This window comes from Microcaecilia unicolor, chromosome 4, assembly GCF_901765095.1.
Source record: "Microcaecilia unicolor chromosome 4, aMicUni1.1, whole genome shotgun sequence".
NCBI lineage: Eukaryota > Metazoa > Chordata > Amphibia > Gymnophiona > Siphonopidae > Microcaecilia > Microcaecilia unicolor.
In genome coordinates this window covers 1,126,686-1,146,279 of record NC_044034.1, presented here as the reverse complement: position 1 = coordinate 1,146,279, position 19,594 = coordinate 1,126,686, and the positions used below count along the sequence as shown (strand labels likewise).

The 19,594-nt window shown below is 43.7% G+C and overlaps 1 protein-coding gene across 3 annotated transcripts in view; it reads left to right on the top strand.

Annotated features, from left to right (window-relative positions):
- LOC115468234 (FH2 domain-containing protein 1-like) overlaps positions 1-19,594 on the top strand; it is a 200,994-nt gene that overhangs the window by 156,078 nt on the left and 25,322 nt on the right. For all 3 annotated transcript variants that reach the window (XM_030199766.1, XM_030199767.1, XM_030199768.1), the window contains exons 6-10: positions 161-261; positions 1,057-1,127; positions 6,052-6,159; positions 6,460-6,530; positions 6,672-6,789. In XM_030199766.1, coding sequence (XP_030055626.1) covers positions 161-261; positions 1,057-1,127; positions 6,052-6,159; positions 6,460-6,530; positions 6,672-6,789 — 469 coding nt within the window. The remainder of the gene's footprint in view (positions 1-160; positions 262-1,056; positions 1,128-6,051; positions 6,160-6,459; positions 6,531-6,671; positions 6,790-19,594) is intronic.

Genomic DNA, 19,594 nt, shown 5'->3' with positions numbered 1-19,594 from the left:
TTTCCCAGCAGAAGGAATAAACATGGTTGAAAGTATAAATATGACTGTGACTTCTGTTGTTCTCCTGAGATGGCAGGGGTTATGCTGGGATACAGTGATTTCATGAGATGGCAGGGGTTATGCTGGGATACAGTGATTTCATGAATTCTCTATTTTACAGTTATGCCCAAAGGTTGGATAACATGATTCTGAAGGAGGAATTTTCCCCACAATTAAATTCCTTGAAATCTTCTATTAAGATCATGACACAAGCAGCTCGAGGTATTATGGCTTACTGCATTGGGGGGGGGGGGGGAGGTGCAGCCAGAAGTGCCGCAGGTCAGGTAATTTGGGAGGGGGGAGGCGGAATCCTGAACTAACAGCTGCATTCGTTTGAAGGGGAGACTGCTTGTGTATTGTTTTGTGTACTTAGCACTGTATACTAGTAGCAATATAGAAATAAGTTGCAGGGTAGCAGAGTTAGGAGCATTTTCAGGAAACCCTTTTTCACAGAAAGGGTGATGGACACCTGGAATGCCTTCCTGCTGGAGGCTGTGAAGACTAGCGGAGACAGAATTCAAGAATGTGTGGGATAAACATAGAGGATTGCTATATAGAAAAAGGATGGAATCCAATTAAAACAAAGCTTAAATGACCTCATAACTGGAGGGAGCTTTGATGGCAGCCTCAGAAGTTAAAAAGTATGACACATGTCGGGCAGACTTCTATGGTATGGGTGCCGTAAATGGCAAAGATCAGGATTTAGACTGGAGTGGGCTTTGACAGCGACTCCAGTAGTTGGGAAGTGGGATAGAGATTAAGTATACCAGTTTTAAATCATGAAGTGGAACCTGTGCAGAGTGCCAGATTCAACTTTGGCCACCTTGTTGGGCAAACTGGATGGACCATGCAGGTCTTTATCTGCTAACATTTGCTATGTTAACTGGCAGTAGTAGTAAATTATTAGAGACCGATCAGATGCAGCCTGAAGTATTTTGCTAGATACTTAAATATCCTAGAGGCTGACCACTGCATTCTTGTCCTGCCCCGCCCCCGAATCCCTGGCTTCCTGATCAGAATTGCTGAATTGCGAGGAGCTGCATACCATCATTCGATTAGTTCTGAAGGCTGGAAACTACATGAATGCGGTGAGTTCTGGTCACATCTCAGTTCTTGGATGAGTTCAAGACTTGATATCAGTTGCTTCAAACTTAAATCTAAATGTAATGCTACAGCCCCATTGCTTCCAGTAGCCCCATTGCTTCCTGTCACAGTTGTCCTTACCTGAACTCTCGGGTACAGTCACAGACCCTGATGTCTGCCCGTACAGTTTCCTCAAGTTCACCTTGATACGAGAAATAAACAGCAAAAGACAAATTGTCCATAATACCAAATAAATTCATGGCAACATTGGTTATAACATTTCAAGAAATTTTACAAGGTCTTATTGAAGAAACTTCACTTCCCACTCCAACATCTCCCATACACCGGGTGAGTGGTAGATATAACTCCTTACTCTTTAGTATTAGTTCCAAATCCCTCCCAGCTATCTTATACATAAGAACATAAGCATTGCCATAAAGGTCCATCAAGCCTTGTATCCTGTTTCTGACAGTAGCCAATCCAGGATCACAAAAACCTGGCAAGATCCCAAAACAGTAAAACAGATTTTATGCTGCTTATCCTATAAATAAGCAGTGGATTTTCCCCAAGTCCATTTTAATAATGGCTTATGGACTTTTAGGAAATTATCCAAACTTTTTTTTAACACCCTGTAAAGCAAAATGCTTTTACCACATTCTCTGGCAACAAATTCTAGAGTTTAATTACACGTTATGTATTAGATGGTGAGGCTTTCAGCTAATGCATAACTGCTTAATTGATGATGTTTGAGGCTTGATATACCACTTTTTTTTTAATTGAATACCAAGCAATGTGGTTTATTTATCGGTCAATTAATATAGAAAGAGAGGAAAAGGACTTCTAGCAGATAGAAAAGAGGAAGAGAGAAGGCAGTGAAGTTAGAAAGCAAGGACTGTATAGTTTCATATTTTCTCTTCTTACTCTCCTTGTTTACAGATATCTTTGTGGTATACATTCTCTACTTACGTCTTATGTTGGAGTAACAGCTTAATTCTGTGTCTGTCCTGTACCCTTGTTGCTGGTTCCTTTTCAGGTATTAGGGCCACACAAGTGCTCTGCATAAACAGAACAAGGACGCAGAGTTTAATATGGTTAAACAGGATTTCCAATTGCTTGAGCTCAGCCACTACTACTACTTATTTCAATAGTGCTACTAGATGTAAGCACTGCTGTACTTGTGAACATTAAGAGACAGTCCCTGCTCGACAGCTTGCAATATAATTAAGACAGACATATAGCACAGATAAGGGAATTAATAAAACAGACATGGGTACTGAACAAGTGAATAGGGGGTTAGGAGTTAAAAGCAGCCTCAAAAGGTGGACTTTAGCCTAGATTTGAAGACGGCTAGAGATGGAGACTGACGTACTGGTTGGGAAGTCTCCTCCAGGCGTATGGTGCGGCAAGATAAAAGGAACGGAATCTGGAGTTGGCAGTGGAGGAGGAGGACACAGATGAGAGATTTCCCCAATGAATGGAGCTCCCAGGGAGGAGTGTAGGGAGAGATGGGGTGGGTGGGATGGAACTTGATTTACTGCCTTTTTGTGGTTATAATCAAAGCGGTTTACATATTATATTCAGGTACTTATTTTGTATCTGGGGCAATGGAGGGTTAAGTGACTTTGACCAGAAATAAGAGTGGAGAGGTACTGAGGAGCTTGCAGGGTGAATGCATTTGTAAGTCAATAAGAGGAGTTTGAACTGTATATGGAAAGTGAGCCAATGAAGTGAATTAAGAAGGCTAATAAGAGCATAACCACACTGGTTTTGATAGTGTGCTTAGAAAGGAAGGGCCAAATTTTGGTGGTGATAGAATAGACAAGTTTTAGCAGTCTGTTGTATATGTACAGAAAAAGAGAGGCATCAAAGATGATCCTATGGATACGAGCTGGTGAGATGGAGAGGTGGGTTTAGGGGGAAAGAATAAGCTCAGTTTTGGTCATGTTTACTTTCAGATGGCGGTGAGACATCCAGGCAGCAATGTCAGACAGGCAGGCTGATACTTTGGTCAGGATTCCTGCTGAAATTTCTGGTGTGGAGAGGTAGATCTGGGAGTCATCAGCATAAAGGTGATACTGAACACCATGGGATGAGATCAGAGCACCAAGGGAAGAAATAAAGATGGAGAAAAGATGTCCCAAGACAGAGCCCTGAGATACACCAACTGATAGTGGGATAGAAATGGAAGCGGATCCACCAGCGTATACACTAAAAGTGCAATGGGAGACAGAAGAAAACCAGGAAAGAACAGAGTCCTGAAATCCAAGTGAGGACTGTGTATTGAGGATTAGGCAGTGATCAACACTGTCAAAAGAAGCAGATAGATTGAGAAGGAAGAGACCTTTGGATCTGTCCAGGAACAGATCATTGGAGACCTTAGCAAGGGCTGTTTGTTGAACATTGAGGGAGAAAGCCAGATTGAAGTGGATCAAGAATAGCTTGAGATGAAAAAAAGTCGACAACAGCTGTGAATAGCACATTAAAGTAGCTTGGATAGAAATGGGAGGAGGGAGATGGGGGTGATATTTGTAAGGACATGTGGGTCCAATTAAAGTTTTTTTTGAGGAGTGGTATGGCATGCTTGAAGGCATCAGGAACAGCTGCAGTGGAAAGTGAAAGATTGAGGCTATGACAGATAGAAGGGATGACAGTTGAAGAGAGTGCAAAGTAGATGGGTGGGAATAGGATCAGAGAACAGGTACTCAGTTTGGAGGAGGAAAGAAAATGTGCAGTTTCCTCTTCGGTGATTTCAGAAAAAGAAAAGGAGGCAGAGGTTGAAGGAGGATTGAGAGAATGGACTAGGGGAAGGAGAGGTGGAGGTGACTTGGTTGGAAACTCAAGTTTAATCTTGTGAACCTTATCATGAAAGTACAGGGTGAAGGGGAGAGGTGGAGGTGAAGTCACTTTCAGGAGAGAGTTCAGTGTGGCAAAGAGACTTCGAGAGTTTGAGTCAAGAGAGTTTGTCAACTGGATATAGTAGTCCTGTTTGGCAAGTGAAAGAACAGACTGGAAGGACGTCAGCAAGAATTTACAGGATTTCAGTCAACAGCATTCAGCAGACCAGGCACAGGATTGGGATTCTAGAGGTCAGCCAAGGCTGGGGTTTGGTAAGCGTTAAAGAATGGGGAATGGGAGGAGTGAGAGTATCCAGAGGAGAGAAGGGAAATGGGACTTGATATACCGCCTTTCTGAGGTTTTTTGCAATTACATTCAAAGCAGTTTACATATATTCAGGTACTTATTTTTTGTACCAGGGTTAAGTGACTTGCCCAGAGTCACAAGGAGCTGCAGTGGGAATCGAACTCAGTTCCCCAGGATCAAAGTCCACTGCACTAACCACTAGGTTACTCCTCCACTATAGTATTATAGGAAGAGACTGCTTCATTGACTGACTTGGATAACATAGTGATTGAGAAGAGGTTTGAAACACTGGAGGAGAGAGTGGAAGAGTCGATAGACTGAAAATTCCTAAATGTATTGGTGGAGATTGGATGGGACTGGGGGAGGGGAGGGTGTTTTAAGTGTGAAAGTTATCAGATGATGGTCAGAGGGGAAGAGCTGAGGTGTGGAAACTGGAGAGTGAGTAGTTGTAGATGAAGATAAGATCGAGATGCTGGCCATTCTGGTGAGTAGGGGGTAGTAGAGCACAGTTGAAGACTGAAAGAGGATGTTAAAGCGAGAAACTGAGAAGCTTAAGAGTTAGAGGGATCATTAGCATGGATCCGCGTTAGGAGTTACGGATCAAGAAAGGGATCTGGGTGTCGTCGTCGATGATACGCTGAAACCTTCTGCTCAGTGTGCTGCTGCGGCTAGGAAAGCGAATAGAATGTTGGGTGTTATTAAGAAGGGTATGGAGTCCAGGTGTGCGGATGTTATAATGCCGTTGTATCGCTCCATGGTGCGACCGCACCTGGAGTATTGTGTTCAGTACTGGTCTCCGTATCTCAAAAAAGATATAGTAGAATTGGAAAAGGTACAGCGAAGGGCGACGAAAATGATAGTGGGGATGGGACGACTTTCCTATGAAGAGAGGCTGAGAAGGCTAGGGCTTTTCAGCTTGGAGAAGAGACGGCTGAGGGGAGATATGATAGAAGTGTATAAAATAATGAGTGGAATGGATCGGGTGGATGTGAAGCGACTGTTCACGCTATCCAAAAATACTAGGACTAGAGGGCATGAGTTGAAGCTACAGTGTGGTAAATTTAAAACGAATCGGAGAAAATTTTTCTTCACCCAACGTGTAATTAGACTCTGGAATTCATTGCCGGAGAACGTGGTACGGGCGGTTAGCTTGACGGAGTTTAAAAAGGGGTTAGATAGATTCCTAAAGGACAAGTCCATAGACCGCTATTAAATGGACTGGAAAAATTCCTCATTTTTAGGTACAACTTGTCTGGAATGTTTTTACGTTTGGGGAGCGTGCCAGGTGCCCTTGACCTGGATTGGCCACTGTCGGTGACAGGATGCTGGGCTAGATGGACCTTTGGTCTTTCCCAGTATGGCACTACTTATGTACTTATGTACTTATGTACTTATGATGTCAAAATCCCTATGAATGAGGGAAGGAGATGAGGAGGGTTCAAGAAAGAAGGAAAGCCAGGAGTCAGTCAGTGAGAAAGGAAGAAAGGGACATATCAGGTCAATAAATGACTGACTGCTACTCAGAGAGGCAGAGGAGTGACTAGATGGATGGAATGGACTTCTAGGGAAGAAAAGCAGTGAAATTGAGGTGGAAGAAGAGGTTGAAATCTACAAGACGGTGAGAGTAAGTAGCCCAACAGTATGGGAGAAAAGTTAACTTTCATGACGCAGGGCCATATACTAATGTGGAGTATGCCAGATACTGGGATTGTTGGGATAGTAAGGTGAATCCTGAGCTCTTGCCTTCTTACTTTTTGAGAGTTGACATATCTCTTCCTCTGTCCTCAGGGTGGTTATGCAGGAAATGCCATTGGGTTCCGAATGGCATCGCTTCTGAAGCTAGCAGATACAAAAGCCAACAAGCCTGGGATGAACCTCATGCATTTTGTTGCCATGGTAAGAAGACATTATAGATGGCTGGAGCATGAAGGGAAGGGGACAGCAGGTGCAATTTGTGAATTGGCAAGAAAGGGGATGGGATTTGATTTACCGGCTTTCTGTGGTTACAATCAAAGTGGTTTACATACAGATACTTATTTTGTACCTGGGGCACTGGAGAACCAGATTTGTCCAGAGTCACAAGGAGCTGCAGTGGGAGTCAAACACAGTTCTGGTTCTCAGCCAACTGCACTAACCATTAGAATGCTACCTCTTGGGAAATTCTTGTCTTTTAAGTTCTGGGTTTTGTTTTTTTAGGAAGCAGAGAAGAAAGATATGAAACTTCTGGGCTTCATGGGTAAGCTTGAACACATAGGACTAGCTTCAAGGTAAGAAATGGAATCCAGTTTCTGAGAATTGCTTATCTCCCTGCCCCAAGTTATAACTTCTGCTTGTACTTCCTCTTGTTTTTCTTATTCCCTTTTCCCCGTCTCTGTTCTCAAATTTTACTGTGGTGACTTGCTGCTCAGGCTTTTTGCTCAGGAGCTGGAGACTGAGTTGCTACGCTTGTCTCAGAAAATATCAGCTGCGTGGAAGTGTCTTGAGGAGGAAGAAGACGTGAGGCAGCAAATGGAGACCTTTCTACAGGTGAGAAGAACTTGAACCACACTACATTTTCCTCTCCTTGATGCCATCTAATCTCTCCCTAAATACAAAAATAGTTAGTGAATGGCCAAAGCATTATTATAATGTATTTATAAATGACCTAGAGATGGGAATAACTAGTGAGGTAATTAAATTCGCCGATGACACAAAATTATTCAGGGTCGTCAAGTCGCAGGAGGAATGTGAACGATTACAGGAGGACCTTGCGAGACTGGGAGAATGGGCGTGCAAGTGGCAGATGAAGTTCAATGTTGACAAGTGCAAAGTGATGCATGTGGGTAAGAGGAACCCGAATTATAGCTACGTCTTGCAAGGTTCCGCGTTAGGAGTTACGGATCAAGAAAGGGATCTGGGTGTCGTCGTCGATGATACGCTGAAACCTTCTGCTCAGTGTGCTGCTGCGGCTAGGAAAGCGAATAGAATGTTGGGTGTTATTAGGAAGGGTATGGAGTCCAGGTGTGCGGATGTTATAATGCCGTTGTATCGCTCCATGGTGCGACCGCACCTGGAGTATTGTGTTCAGTACTGGTCTCCGTATCTCAAAAAAGATATAGTAGAATTGGAAAAGGTACAGCGAAGGGCGACGAAAATGATAGTGGGGATGGGACGACTTTCCTTTGAAGAGAGGCTGAGAAGGCTAGGGCTTTTCAGCTTGGAGAAGAGACGGCTGAGGGGAGATATGATAGAAGTGTATAAAATAATGAGTGGAATGGATCGGGTGGATGTGAAGCGACTGTTCACGCTATCCAAAAATACTAGGACTAGAGGGCATGAGTTGAAGCTACAGTGTGGTAAATTTAAAACGAATCGGAGAAAATTTTTCTTCACCAACGTGTAATTAGACTCTGGAATTCGTTGCCGGAGAACGTGGTTACGGGCGGTTAGCTTGACGGAGTTTAAAAAGGGGTTAGATAGATTCCTAAAGGACAAGTCCATAGACCGCTATTAAATGGACTTGGAAAAATTCCGCATTTTTAGGTATAACTTGTCTGGAATGTTTTTACGTTTGGGGAGCGTGCCAGGTGCCCTTGACCTGGATTGGCCACTGTCGGTGACAGGATGCTGGGCTAGATGGACCTTTGGTCTTTCCCAGTATGGCACTACTTATGTACTTATGTACTATGTACTTATGAGTGATAGCTAAAAGTGCCCATAGCAATAGGCTAAAAAAAAGTCTACATCAAGTACCTTAAAAACAGTTAAAAAGAAAAAGTACTAAAATAATTCCTCTGACTAGCTTACATAGAACCAATTATGGTTAAGATACTGTCATGGAATGTGGGGGGAATAACATCACCCATTAAACGCTCAAAGATACTACAAGCGCTGAATAGACACAAGGCACAGATAGTCATGCTTCAAGAAACGCACTTGAACGCAGATGAACATAAAAAACTGTGCCGCTGGTGGGTAGGAGATCTAGTGGATAGCCCCACTTCAAACAAAAAAGCGGGGGTAGTCATCTTATTTAGGAAAGGGCTACAATGTGTGATGCACCGAAAGGTTCAGGACTCCCAAGGTAGATATATTATTCAACATATTACACTAAACAGTAGGCCACTGTTATTGGTTAATGTATATGCTCCAAATCAGTATGACAAACAATTTTTTCAGGCAATTCTAAGACATGTACAGAGCTTTGAACAGATGCCGATAATAATCGGAGGAGATTTTAACCAGGTATTTGATCCTCTGGTGGATAGCACTGGCCTCTCCCGGATTAGACCGGTGAATTATTCAAGAGGAGTGCCTTGGGTGTGCTCGGAGCTGGAGCTCTTGGACTCCTGGTGCCTGCTGCATCCAGGGGACCGTGACTATACCCACTTATCAAGAGCCCATGGTACGCAGTCACGTATAGATTATCTGTTAATATCACAGCGCACGGCGACTCTCCTAGAGAAGGCAGAGATTGGCCCCACCCTTGTGTCTGATCATGCAATGATATGGGTGACCTTGAAATGGGAAGCTGAACCAAAGGGACCTTACTATTGGAGGTTCCCAAGAGCTCTATATTATGATTCCCAATTTCACATATTTCTGAAAGATCGATGGAGGGAGTATGGGGAACTTAACAGAGAAAGCTATGAATTAGACCCAATACTTTTTTGGGAGGCAGCTAAAGCCGTATTGAGAGGGCACATATCATATTCCACCCACAAAAAGAGAATGAGAGAAGCCGAGTTACGATTAGAGAAAAGGGTGCGAATGCTTAGACAACTGTATGATATAACGCAATCCAATGCCCATAAGAAATTATTGCTGCTGACACAGGTAGAACTCAATCAATTGATTCACTCCCACACACAAAAGTCTTTGGTGTATTACAAGTATCAGCTATACCAACATGCTAACAAACAAGGGAAGCTTTTAGCGAGATTGGTTTGCCAGGTGGGGGGGAGGAGATGGGTGACACAAATACAGGATGAGCAAGGTACTAGATTTCATACTAATGAGGATATTAATAGAGTTTTTGAAGCCTTTTACACCCGCTTGTATTCTCCACCAGAAGATGAGGGCCTGGAGGCGGCATCATATTTAGGGGGACAGGTACTGCCACAGCTCAAAAGTCATCAACAAGACATTTTAAACGCGGCCATAACAGAAGAGGAAGTTCAATGGTGTATACGGGATAGCCCACTATACAAATCACCAGGAGTGGATGGATTCACCTCAGAGATGTATAAAATTCTAATCGATGATACTGGGACATGTGTAACAAAGGTCTTTAACAAATATGTAGAAAGAGGTGAACTCCCAAACTCGCTGAAAACGGCGCAAATAATTGTTTTATTGAAGCCGGGAAGAGACCCAACTCAAACAGAATCTTATCGACCTATATCTTTAATAGCTTATGAAGCTAAACTGTTTGCTAAGATTCTGTCAAATAGACTAGCTAGATTCTTGCCCCACTTGGTATTAGATCCACAAGTGGGGTTTGTGCGAGACCGCTCAGTAGCAAAAAATTTGAGAACTTTTACTAGCACTGGAACAGATAACACTGGGTAAAGACCCATCCATACTGTTCAGCTTCGATGCCCATAAAGCATTCGACCGAGTGCGATGGGACTTTATGTTTGAGGTATTGGGGGCATATGGGATCAATGGTTTTTTTGGGGAGGCCATTAAAACATTATATAACGGCCCCATGGCGGAGGTGATGATAAATGGGCTGACATCCAGACGATTTGAGGTAGCCAGACCTTAAATTTATATCTCCAATAATAAATTGAAAGCAGCAGAATCGCACAGATAGAGAAATGAAGAAAATACACAAAAAAGATACTGAAACTTATTAGAGAACTCAAATGAGTTGTACAAGAAACTGGGAAAAAGTATCAGTGAAGGAAGGCCAAATGACAGCTGGCATGGTTAAAAAGTGAAGTGAAAGAAGCTATTAGAGCTAAAAAAAAAAAAAAAAAAAAGTCCCGCAGAAAATGGAAGAAGGATCTAACTGAAAATAATAGGAAACAGTATAAGGAATGGCAAGTCAAATGCAAAGCGATGATAAGGAAGGTAAAAAGAGACTTTGAAAAGAAGATTGCTTTGGAGGCAAAAATATATAATTAAAAACTTGTTTTGGTGTAACAGAAGTGAGAAGCCAGTAATAAAATCAGTTGAAGCGCTAGATGACCTAGGGGTAAAAGGAGCACTCAGGGAAGACAAGGCCATAGCGGACAGATTACATGAATTCTTTGCTTTAGTCTTCTTCGAGGAAGATGTGGGAGAAATACCGGTAAAAGAAATGGTATTCAATGCTGATGAGAAGAAGAAACTGAACTAAATCTCTATAAACCTGGAAGATGTAATGGGACAATTTTGAGAAATTGAACAGTAGCAAATCTACTGGACTGGATGGTATACATACCATAGTACTGATAGAATTGAAAAATCAAATTGCAGAGCTATTGTTGGTAATATGTAATAATCTTTAAAATCGAGCATGGTACTGAAAGATTGGAGGCCAATATAACACCAATTTGTAAAAAGGGTTCCAGAACTGATTCAGGAAATTGTAGACCAGTGAGCCTGGTGTTGGCACCGGGCAAAATGGTAGAGACTATTATAAAGAATAAAATTATTGAACATATGGGGCTGGTGGTTGGGAGGCGGGGTAGTGCTGGGCAGACTTATACGATCTGTGCCCTGAAGAGGACAGGTACAAATCAAGGTAGGGTATACACAAAAAGTAGCACATATGAGTTTATCTTGTTGGGCAGATTGGATGGACCGTGCAGGTCTTTTTCTGCCGCCATCTACTATGTTACTATATGCATACACATGGATTTGTGACAGAAAGCCAATGTGGGCTTAGCAAAGGGAAATATTATAAGAATGTGGATAAACGTGAGCCGGTCAATATTGAGTATCTGGATTTTCAAAAGGTACCTCATGAAAGATTCCAGAGGAAATTGGTCAGAGTCATGGGATAGGAGGTAGTGTTCTATTGTGGATTAAGAACTGGATGAAAGATAGAAAACGGAGAGTAGGGGTAAACTGTTAGTATTTTCAATGAAGAAGATGGTGGGGCTCCCTAGAGGTCTATGCTGGGACTGCTGTTTTTTTTAAACATATTTATAAGTGATATAAGTAGTGAGGTAATTAAATTTTCTGATGACAGTTATTCAAAGTTGCTACATCCAAATGGCAGATGATTAATGAGATCGTGCAAAGTGATGCATGTGGGAAAGAGGTACCCAAACTATAACTACATGATGCAAGCTTGCACATTAGGAATCACTGCTCAGGAAAAGTATCTATATGTCATTATTGATGATATATTGAAACCCTATGCTTGGTGTGCAGCGGCAGCTAAGAAAGCAGATAGAATGTTAGAAATTAGGAAAGGAATGAAAGACAAAAATGAGAATACTATAATGCCTTTCTATCACTTCATGGTGTGACCGCATATCAAATACTGTGTACGATTCTGGTCACAGTATCTAAAAAAAAATATATATAGTGGAATTAGAAAAGCTACAGAGAAGGGCAACAAATGATAAAATGGATGGGACGACTTCCCTATGAGGAAAGGCTGAAGTGGCTAGGGCTCTTCAGCTTGGAGAAGAGATGGCTGAGGGAAGATATGATAAAGGCCTATAAAATACTGAGTGGAACAAGTAGACAATCGCTTGTTTACTCTTTCCAAATACTAGGACAAGGGGGCACGCAATGACGCTACTAAGTAGTAAATTTAGAACAAACTGGAGAAAATATTTCTTCAATCAACGTGTAACTAAACTTTGGAATTCATTGCCAGAGAATATGGTAAAAGCAGTTAGCTTAGCAGGGTTTAATTAAAGTTTGGATAATTTCCTAAAAGAAAAGTCTATAAGCCAGCAAGCAACAGTCTTTTTTTTTTTTTTTTTTTAATTCAAAACTAATATATGCTCCGAAAGCCAGTTCAAGACTAAGTCTAGATTGAATGAGTTTGTAGGGAAAAGTAATAGTTAAATCGCAAGAGGATTGCGAAAAATTACAAGACAACCTTACAAGACTGGGCATCCTAATGGCAGATGATAATTAATATGAGCAAGTGCAAAGTGATGCATGTGGGAAAGAGGAACCCAAATTATAGCTGACTACCCTTCTCCATTAAGAATACTGACCATTTAACCCTACTCTCTCTGTTTTTTTAAATTTTGTAATCAGTTTTTAATCCACAATAGGACAGTACCTCCTATCCCATGACCCTCCAATTTCCTCTGGAGTCTTTCATGAGGTACTTTGTTTAATATATTTGTGGGAGATATTGCTGAAGGGTTAGAAGGAAAGGTTTGCCTTTTGCGGATGACACAAAATAGCCAATAGAGTTGGATACCCTAGAGGGGTCTGGCAGTTAAAATTTAATCTCACTATAATAAACTTGGATTCAAAATAATTTATCTTTTTTTATATATGCACTTTAAAATGCTATAAATATTATAAAGTGTTTTAAATGTGCTCAGACCATACCATTTACACCCATTATATCCCCAAGAGGAATATGTGGTGGTGTCACAGTGGAACCATCATTGCACATACGATGTTCCGCCTCCTAAAGGGAGCAGTTATTGTGATGGCAAGATTGGAATGGATGAATGATATGTGATTTTAATGAAGCACGAGCACAATATACCCCAAGGGAAGTGAAATAACTGTGAATATATGTGTATATCGCATTGTGGGTTGGTTTATGTAAGATATGTGGGGGAAGTGAGATCAGGGTGTCATGAACTTAACATATACCTCCTTTAGGTTCAAACAAATGTTGTATTGTATGTTCTATTATCTATGTATTGGATGGTAATATGGAATGCACCATAATGTATGGGTGAAGGTTTGAGCTCAAGCCTAACAGTATTTAATGTGAGTAGTTTATGACCTATACATATTTATTATAGATATATGCATACACTGGTGATAAAGATCTACTTGGGCTCAGCTGTATGTACATACACAAATATTAGGAGGCGGAACATCGTATGTGCAATGATGGTTCCACTGTGACACCACCACATATTCCTCTTGGGGATATAATGGGTGTAAATGGTATGGTCTGAGCACATTTAAAACACTTTATAATATTTATAGCATTTTAAAGTGCATATATAAAAAAAGATAAATTATTTTGAATCCAAGTTTATTATAGTGAGTTTATGGTTTAACTTGGTTTGTTGGATTTGTTCTTCCTGATCTCTCTATATAAAACGCACCTCCAACGTTCTGAAGCCTCTGTTAGCCAAAATTCTAAGTGAAGGGGGTGAGATCGCATTGTGTCTGCCCCGCCCACGCATCAAACGTGATGACGTCGAGGGCGGAGCAATGACACTCAACCAATCGCAACGCTCGGCAGCGAAGCGTCAGGGAAGGAGGTGGCGCTCTCGACGTCTAGCCTTCCCTTCGCTGTGTTCCGCCTTCTTCTGACGTCAAGGATGACGTCAAAAGAAGGCGGAGCACAGCGAAGGGAAACCTAGACGTCGGGAGCACCGCCTCCTTCCCTGACGCTTCGCTGCCGGAACCGCCACGGAGGTAAATTTAAAAACAAGAAAAAAAAAAAAAAAAACATGTTAGGGGGAGAGAAGAGGGTGGCCACTAAAATACAACAATGGAAGCGGGAGGGCAAGGGAGGAACGACAGCATGGATGCGAAGGGGGGGGGGGGGGGGGAGAAGAGGGCGGCCCAGGCTGGGACATGGGGGAGAGAGGAGCATGGATGTGAGGGGGGGTCATGGAAGGGAGACAGGGGACTTGCTGGAAAAGGATGAATGGAGGCGGCAGGGGACAGAGGAGCATGGATGGGCATGGATTGGGAGGGCAGGGCTCAGGGAGAGAGGGCAATTGCTGGAAAGGGAAAAATGGAGGGGGCAGGGGACAGAGGAGCATGGATGGGCATGGATTGGGAGGGCAGGACTCAGAGAGAGAGGGAAATTGCTGGATAGGGATGAATAGAGGGGACAGATGGGCATGGATGGATATGGATTGCAGGGCAGGCCTCAGGGAGAGAGGGCAATTGCTGGATAGGGAAAAATGGAGGGGCCAGGTGACAGATGAGCATGGATGGGCATGGATTGGAAGGGCAGGACTCAGGGAGAGGGGAATTGCTGGATAGGGATGAATGGAGGGCACAGATGGGCATGGATGCATATGGATTGCAGGGCAGGCCTCAGGCAGACAGGGCAATTGTGGATAGGGATGCATGGAGGAGCCAGGTGACAGAGGTGCATGGATTGGAAGGGCAGGACTCAGGGAGAGGGGAATTGCTGGATAGGGATGAATGGAGGGGACAGATGGCCATGGATGGATATGGATTGCAGGCCAGGCCTCAGGCAGAGAGGGGAAATGCTGGATAGGGAAAAATGGAGGGGCCAGGTGACAAAGGAGCATGGATGGGCATGGATTGGAAGGGCAGGACTCAGGGAGAGGGGAATTGCTGGATAGGGATGAATGGAGGGGACAGATGGCCATGGATGCATATGGATTGCAGGGCAGGCCTCAGGGAGACAGCGGAATTGCTGGATAGGGATGAATGGAGGGGCCAGGTGACAGAGGAGCATGGATTGGACTCACACTTTCACTCTGACTCTCAAACACTCACTCTCACATACACTCTCCCAAACATACACACTCCGAGGAAAACCTTGCTAGCGCCCGTTTCATTTGTGTCAGAAACAGGCCTTTTTTACTAGTTTTTTATAATTAGTTAAAATTTAATGCCATTAAGTGTAGAGTGATGCAGTTGGGGTGCAGAAACCCAAAGGAGAGATACTAGATAAGAGGGGAGAGACCTTGGGGTGTTGGTGTCCGAGGATCTAAAGGTGAAGAAACAATGTGACAAGGCAACGGCCATGGCCAGAAGGATGCTAGGCTGCATAGAGAGGGGCATAACCAGCAGAAGAAAGGAGGTGTTGATGCCCCTCTACAAGTTATTGGTGAGGCCCCACTTGGAGTATTGTGTTCAGTTTTGGAGGCCGTATCTTGCTAAAGATGTAAAAAGACTGGAAGTGGTGCAAAGAAAAGCTACAAAAATGGTATGGGATTTGCGTTGCAAAGCGTACGAGGAGAGACTTGCTGACCTGAACTTGTATACCTTGGAAGAAAGGAGAAACGGGTGACATGATCCAGACATTCAAATATTTGAAAAGTACTAATCCGCAAACAAACCTTTTCTGGAGAGGGGAAGGCGGTAGAACAAGAGGACATGGGATAAACACAAAGGAATCCTGTTTAGAAGGAATGGATCCACGAAATCTTAGCAGAGATTGGGTGGCAACACCAGGAATTGGGAAGCGAAACCAATGTTGGGCAGACTTCTACAGTCTATGCCCTGATCGTAACTGAATAGATATGGGTGGGCTGGAGTGTAAATTTCAAGGGGCTTTGACGTTCGCTTCAGAACGTTTGGTACAAGTAGGGTGCTGGGCAAACTTCTATGATCTGTGCCGTGAGAATGGCAAGGATAAATCGGGTATACATATAAAGTATCGCATACCATGTAATGCGTTTATCTTGTTGGGCATACTGGATGGACCGTACATATCTTTAGCTGTCGTCATTTACTATGTTACTATGTAAATGCACAGGAGGCGAGTCTTTCAATTGAAAGGAAGCTCTGGAATGAGGGGGCATAGGATGAAGGTGATGATATAACCTGGTAAATGTGAGCCCTTGTGCCCCGACTGAGCACGGCGAGGATGGAGTGACACCGCACTCGGTCAGGCAGCCAGACAACCCCTAGCTTCACCTGGGGAGCGACCGCCTTTCCCCAAGAGTTGAGCCCCCAGCTGCAGGCGGCCACCAGGACTTCTGGAACCGGTGGGGTTGCATGGCCACTGACCAGACAGGCGGGCAACAGACACAGTCCAAGAGCCAGGTAAATGGTATAGCTGAGAATAGTCAAAACACAGTCCAAGGTCAAAGGCAGGCAGCAACACAACGCGTGGTCAAGAAACAAGCCAAGGTCTGGAACACAGGAAACACTGGAAGCAAGATAGTCGACAATGGAACACGGATGTGGACCTCTACGCAGCAGAAGCCGAAGCAACAAAAGAGAGGAGGCAGGGCTTTAAATAGGGTAGGAATTAGGCTCAAATATGTGCAGCTGATCCAAGATGGCTGCCCCATCAGCAAAGAAGCCCTACGCCCAAATATGGGCTTCCTTCCTGCAGTTGCCCACTCCAAGATGGCTGCCACAACCTGATATGCCCATCCCAAGATGGCCACCTTATCCTGGAGATGGCCAACCTATCTCCGCCGAACCGCGAATCGGCCGCGCAGGCCTGGAGCCAGGTGAGGAACATAACAGGTGAAAGGGGACAGACTCAGAAGTAATATGAGGAAATAATTTCTTCATGGAAAGGGTAGCGAATTTGTGGAAGGACCTCCTGGTGGAAGTGGTTGAGACGAAAACTACTACTACTTATGGAATCCTGTTCAGAAGGAATGGATCCTCAGAAGCTTAGCCGAGATTGGGAGGCGGGGCTAGTGCTGGGCAAGACTTCTACGGTCTGTGCCCTGAAAATGGCAGATACAAATCAAGGTAAGGTATACACAAGAAGTAGCACATATGAGTTTATCTTGTTGGGCAGACTAGATGGACCGTGCAGGTCTTTTTCTGCCGTCATCTACTATGTTACTATGATTTCTATAGCACTACTAGATATACAGAGCTTGGGATAAGTACATAGGATCTCTAAGGGAGTGACGGGGAGAGTAGATGGCATGGATGGGCAGACTAGATAGGCCATATGGTCTTTATCTGTCTACATTTTTCTATGTGATCAATGTTAACCGCTGTTGACAGGTTACTAGAAGAAAAGAACCCAATATCAACAGAGGGGGTGATCTCTCCACAGGAGAAACGAAAGCCAACACAATCAAACAGTGGATCCAAGAAGAGTCCTCTCACAGAAGGTGTTTCCTAAACAAGGTCTTTATTTCAAATTAATAAAAGTAACCCGACACGAGTCATGTTTCAGCCATAAAGGCCTGCGTCAGGGGTCTATAAACAAACATAAATATATTACATAAATAGAAGGCACACATATAAAACGAACAATGAAACATCATATCTACTGTAATAAAACTCACCCTCAACGTTCTGCGGACACTGATGTCACTGCAGGCACTCACACACCGGTTCGTAACTTCATGGTGGTGAAGCCACAACACTCACCATGTCTGCATGCCCCGCCCTCGCATCACACATGATGACGTCGAGGGCGGAACATGAAAACAAGGCAAATCAACGCACGGGGAGCAGTACCCTACTCCTCCCCTTCCAACAAATCCCAGCCGCAAACGACGTGCCCATCACCCCAGCCCCTTTCACCACATCGCCCCGCCCCTTTCAAGGTACCGGCCCGCCCCCGGTACCACTCTCTTCCCCTCATCACCTTCCCTCCCCCCTGTCACCTCCCATCCCCTTATGCCACTATCCCTGGTGGTCTAGCGGTACCTGTTCGCTCGGGCAGGAACGAAGGAACCCCTGCTTTCCTGCCCGGAGCGCTGCTGCTAGCTGCCCGGCTGCATCGTGTCTGAGTCCGGCTCTCGGCGAATCAAAATGGCCGCCGAGAGTTGAAACGCCAAGAGTCGGACTTCCACACGATGCAGCAAGGAAGCTAGCAGCACCGCTACGGGCAGGAAAGAGGGGGCTCTTTCTTTCCTGCCCCGACTGAACAGGTACCTGTAGACCACCAGGGAGACAAGCGTAAGGGGAGGGGATGGGAGTCCGGTGCCGGCTAGGGCCCGTTTCATCAGCGGCAGAAACGGGCCTTTTTTACTAGTATTTATATAAATGAACGTACCTATCAGGTACCTATAATCTTGCAGAACAAATAACACACAGTTAACTTTCTGCTGAGAAATCTATAGCAAAAAAATGATAAAAACCTATGACAAACCATATCATAAAATCAATTTGTCATACTGACATATAATAGTAATATGAAACTTGTATCAACAATATTTTTAAAAAATATATATAAAACCATATATATATATATAAAGTAAAATAAATAGAAGAATGATATACGTAAACTTTAAAATTATTACAAATATATATACATATATATCATAAATAAAGCAAAATGTTTTATTTTAATGAGGAGTACCGAATAAAGTTTTTAAAGTCACACTACTCAATTGAAAGGTAACAGACATGAAGATCACTATGTAAATTAGCATAAATAGTAAAAAAGGCCCATTTCTGAGAGCAATGAAATGGGCGCTAGCAACGTTTTCCTCGGAGTGTGTTTCACAGAGTGTGTGTGATGGTGACGTCATGAACTGAGGAGCAGCAGACATCCGAAGCTCCGAGGCCCCGACCCTACAAAAACTTAATCTGTGCAGATTAAAACGTTGCAGCGCGGCCTCAATATATGGAAAAATACCTTAAAACATCGCCCCTAACTATGGCGCAAAAATCCGCAAAGAAAGGGAGTAAAGCGGGCAGCGGAGATACTAAACTATCGGAGGAGACCGCAACGCCGGGGCCTGCATTTACAGAGACTCAATTACAGCTCACGCAGGTGATTGAATCGGCCTGGGAGCCAAAGTGGATAACCCTGAACAATAAATTGGAGAGTTACCAGACAACCTTGTATGGCTTTGGCATCCGACTGGGAGACCTGGAGACCAGGGTCTCAGCGGTAGAGGATGACTCCCGCGGATATGGACCCGACATTGCAACCTTGCGACAACTAGTGGATCAAAGCAGCCTCCTCGACAACTACGAAAACAGGGCGCGCAGAAATAATATCCGCATTGTGGGGCTGGATGAAACACTGCCAGAACGAAACCTCGAAACATGGTTGGAGTCATGGCTATCTAAGGAACTAGCACTTACAGATACGATGGGCCCAGTTGTTATTGAGTGGGCGCACCGCATGGGCCGCAGAGCGGAAGATCGAGCCCGACCACGTGTAGTTGTGGCAAAACTGCTGAAATATCGCCACAAGGTTGAAATTTTGCAAGGTTTCAAAATTAAGCGAGAATCACTAAAATACAATCACCGAAATGTTCTGGTCTTTCAAGATTACTTAACAATTGTACAAGAGAAACGTAAGCAATTTCACTCACTGTGTTCAGCTATGGCGCAAAAGAATGTGCGGTTCCGACTACAATACCCAGCCCAACTAAAAGTGTTTACGCAAGAGAGATGGCATTCATTCTCCACAGTGGCAGAAGCAAAGCAGCACCTGATTGATAACAGGATACTCGAAACTGCCTGAACTGAACTTATTCTAAGGACTGGTGAGACGCGCTGCAAAACGTATATTGTGAATGTTTGTTTATATAGTTAAAGTATATAA